Source organism: Pinus tabuliformis, chromosome 3_2 (genome assembly GCF_031772625.1).
Source record: "Pinus tabuliformis cultivar Carrire ecotype Pingquan chromosome 3_2, CPIR1, whole genome shotgun sequence".
Lineage (NCBI taxonomy): Eukaryota > Viridiplantae > Streptophyta > Pinopsida > Pinales > Pinaceae > Pinus > Pinus tabuliformis.
Genome location: NC_142302.1, coordinates 1066538029 through 1066542619, shown reverse-complemented (window position 1 = coordinate 1066542619; position 4591 = coordinate 1066538029). Strand labels below are relative to the sequence as shown.

Genomic DNA, 4591 nt, shown 5'->3' with positions numbered 1-4591 from the left:
ACCATGTCATAAAATTTATTCTATGCCCATGAACATAAATTACCACTAATTATTTTAAATAATTTACTTTTATTTATCTTATTTATAAATTTTAATTAAAAATTCCAACCCATTTGATGTGGAATGGAGAAAATTTTTAGGGCTTACACAATCGACCCACAAAAACCAAAACCAACCCAAAAAACCAAAACCAAACTGAAACCAAGAAAATGAAAACAAAACCAAAACCAACCCAAAAAACCAAAACCAAACTGAAACCAAGAAAATGAAAACAAAACCAAAACCAACCCAAAACAAAGAAAATGAAAATTAAAGCGGTTGGATTAAAAAGTTAAATAGATTTAAGCAGGAACTTAACATATAGATTTCATGAAAATTAAAGCAGTTGGATTAAAAAGTTAAATAGATTTAAGCGGGAACTTAACATATAGATTTAAGCCTGGAGGAGACGTTTATAAAAACCCTCTTCTTCTATGTTCAGTGTTGATAATGCACCTCATGAGCTCGGACAATGAGCAGAGAGGCCATGCCGAAGTGTTGTTCAACATCTGCAAGGAGAAGTACCTGGATGAAGCTCGTTCATGTCCATCAATCATGCTTGCTTGTCAAAATCCAGGCTATGGCTGTGATTCTCATGAGGTAGAAAATCACATGGTATGAGACATACATATGGCCACCATTGGCAATGCCCTAGCGACCATGACCAACTTCGAATCGCTGCCCTCGCGACCATGCCCAACTTCTTCCAGATGATCAAGACACCGCAAGACCATGAGAGATTCAGCTACGACCTAATCCCTCCCATGACTCTCAGGAATTCAATAGGGAACAAGGAGGCCATGACCCAAGAGGCTTTCCAGATGTTTATCGAGTTGGTGGGCATTGAGCCACCATTCCTCCACTGGCAGATCGTTAAAGTGGGAGGAAGCATGCTACAGATCGCTGAGGTGGAGACTCCAGAAGAGGGAACTCAAAATCTTGTCATGGAGTTCATTATTACCCTCGCAGAGGCCTGGGAGCACACCCCCTAAATAATGCCCAAGTTCCCTCAGTTCATTGGCAGGCCTTTTGCCATTCTTATGAAAATGCTTCTTAATATCCAGGATGATCTTGCCTGGCATGCTGTCAATATTGAAGACGAGGATTCTGGTGAATCAAGTAATTACAGTGTTGGCTAAGAGTTCTTGGATCACTTTGGCTATTTCTCTAGGAGGAAATACCATCATTCCCACTGCCTCCAAGTTGTTTCCTACGTATTTGGCTGAACTTGATCGACGAAAAAATCATGATTCCTCTCACCTAGATTGCAGAAGGCTATGCCAAGGTATGCCCACACTGAATCTGCATTTTTCATCTTTTCTTATGTAGAAAGTTGACTCTAGAAACACACATCAGGATCAGCGGATGTGTCATATAACACACAACTCTTTTAGCTCAGGTGCCAGGCCCTGAAAGTTATTTATTGCAGAAAAAATTGACCCATATTTGGACCTAGCCTCATCAATCCCAATATGCCAATCCATGCCGGATGCAGGGAGTATGGAAGTGGTAGAGAGTGCGACTGGGAAGTTGAGTCAAGGCTGAGCGGCCCAACCAAATACTAAAATATTACCTAGAGTGAAAGAAAAGCACTGATAGAGCGAGAAAGAAGCACCAGTAAATCAAGGTGGAAGTGCCCTGCAACGAGAAAGAGGGGGAGGAAGTGGATTCATCAGACCCCGGTACATAAAATGGTAATTAGATGATAGAGACGATTGGCAGCTCACCTAGGTATCTTTCTCGCCCAGCCACTTCATCACTACTGAGCTGGATAGTCTTCTATCACTAGGCTCACCAACCAACCTGAACGGGTGAAAAATCCCACCCATCTATTGCAATTACAAAATTGTTAGTACCAACAAAATAGACTAATCCAATGATACTTTCAATTTGGAAGAAAGCCAATTCTAATTTCGGCAAGAACACAAGGAACATATCTCCTGTTTCTTGTTTTGTCATTAGACTGCTGACATGCAAATATGCATATATCGATTCCGCAACAACAACAACCCAACAAAGAAATTCATTGCCTGACAATATCCAACAGATGGATTGTGGCATGCATATGTAGAGAGCAGTTGCCGCAAGGCATTTTGGCCATCTTCACCCAGTGCTGGATGACCTGGAAATGTTCGAGGCAAATCCTTCTCTATCTGGTTGGTCCATTTATCGATCATGATTGTTTTAGGAAGACTGCAGTTCTTGGCATTGTTGGGAATCCCATTGCTCTCCTCCTTTAAATCTCTTCCTTGTTCAAGAAATGCACTGTAATTTCCATCTTCTCTACGTCGAGCTTTTGTTCCCACAAAATCTTGCCAAAGCTCTCCTATCACAGCCACGGGAACACCTTCTTGTACCAGGCATTCCAATTCTTCTCTCCAAGTATATGAGTCTCTTCCAGGTCTGAATGAATTCGTAGCAGAATCACTATTTGAACCATAGTTACCAAATTCGGTCGAATCGGGATGAAGAATTGGGAAATTCAGTGGTTCGGTTCGATTCGGTCAATAATACGCTAAAATTCAATTCGGTACGGTCATTGAATAAATATGTTATATTTTTTTGCAAGTGGTAATTTTCACGACCATTTATCCTCCATCGTGATCAGATCGAGATCCAGAGCCTGTTCCTATTCGAGTGCAAGACCTTCTTGGTTGGGATCATAATGCTAGAAGGACAGTCTATGGGAGCCTTCCCGTCTTAGAATATTTACAATCCTCCATCACGACCAGTCATAGATTCATCCGAAAATTGAAAATCTGACGATTTGAAAATTGTGAGTCCGAACGGTCGGTAAAATTTCCCTCTCACCCGTGTTTAATTGATTAGAGGAAATGCAATATTTGATAACAACTGTCATTGTGGCTTTTGATTAGCGTTTAAGGATATCCCATTGTCTAAACATAATTTCGACTGGTAACCAATGTATGGAGCTTGACAATATGGAAGAAGGAAAGAACAAAGGAGTTTAGAAAAGAAGTCACTATCAAAGTGAAAGGATGAGTATTTAAATAAAAAAAATTGGAAAACATAAGGTAAAAAATGAAATAGAGTAGTTTGGTAATTAAAATTTAATGTGAGAGTGAAATATTTAAAAATTTTGTGGAAATTATTTTATAAATTAGAGTATTTTTTTTTTAATATATATTGTTTATATAGCATTATTGAGTAGGGAAGTATGATGAATAGTAATCAATTATTTTTTTGTAATAAGATTTGTTGGAATCCAATTTCTTGCCTCTCAGAATTTTTGTAGGGAAATAATTTATATATTTTTTAGATTTTTTGGACAGATCACTCTTGATCTATTTGTTATTGTTAGTTATTAGGAAATCCTTCATAACCTATCATTAGGAAACAATCTATTTAACTACTATTTATTGATTGATTAACAAAAAAAACTCTAATGGTTTGAGACATGTTATTTTTTTCTTGTTCATGTAGAAAGAATTCCCAATTCCATCTCATTCGATTTTAATGAGAATGAATTATTTCTACTAATCTCAATATCTGATTTTATTTGCAACTTCCATAATATGATTGAAAACAATTTTTGAGGAGTATGAGTTTTTGAATAATAAGATTTTTAATTTTGATTTTTGAAAATTTATTTAAAAGATTTTTTTTAATACTGGTAAGATACATACTCCCGAATTGAATTTTACATAGTCGATTTTTTTCCGTATCGAATCGAATCTGAATTCGAACTTGGTAACTATGATTTGAACTATTAATTGAGAATGCATCAAAGATAGAATCTGACTGCTCCACATCATAAAATCCTTCATCTGAATCATCTTCTGAAATACCAGATTTGGATTTGTTTGGACTGTCAAGTTTAACGGATGAACGATCATTGATCTCATGGTCGGCATCCTTATGTGTTGTCAAGGTTGTTGTTCTACTCTTTTCAAAACTCAAGTGTCATTCTAAAGCTACAAGAGAATGCCTTATTTGGGACTAGCTTCGAACTTTATTAAATGCCTTGCCATGTTGTTCACTTGCTACCGTATCTGAGGGAGGTTCTTGGGTGGAATTAATGCAAGTCTCTAAGAAATTCTTCCATCTTTCTGACCTCTCCTCTTCCTCTTCCTCGTAAATTTCCATGTACTCTCTGTATCTATACAAGTGCTGAGGACAAATTGTGAATCCATATATATCCCTGCTGAGCTCTGATTTGGGAAATGCAGGGCCCTCCCTTCCCTTCCCATGCATATTGGTTGTGTTTTCTACTTCATGGACTCAGTTGCATGTTCCTTTTAGTGAAGTTTGAACTGTTGTCGATTTTAAAAATACATACAATGAAGTCGATATATGTAGCCATTGTGGGAGGTTAGTTGGTCAGCTAGAAAGGACCCCCATGGCAGCCAATATCAATAAATCTCTATCACGCTTTAAATCCTGAGTGAATGAATGTGAGGACCTAGTGGCTGGTCACATGGGAGTGGAGAAAGAAGAAAGAAAGAAATGCTTCTTCATTTTAATCAATTTTGCGAAAGCTAATTCATTCTTCTTTTTCTCCCAGAGGTCACAATCATTAATAGATGCCAAA

At 37.7% G+C, this 4591-nt stretch overlaps 1 protein-coding gene across 1 annotated transcript; it reads right to left on the bottom strand.

The window, feature by feature from the left end:
• Positions 1-1997: 1997 nt before the first annotated feature.
• On the bottom strand, positions 1998-4254 carry LOC149184332 (uncharacterized). The gene is made up of 2 exons (XM_089415305.1): positions 4115-4254; positions 1998-2442 (listed from the first exon to the last, which is right to left on the bottom strand). Exons 1-2 carry the CDS (start codon positions 4252-4254, stop codon positions 1998-2000), a joined length of 585 nt encoding a protein of 194 aa, XP_089271431.1.
• Between the last annotated feature and the right edge of the window lie 337 nt (positions 4255-4591).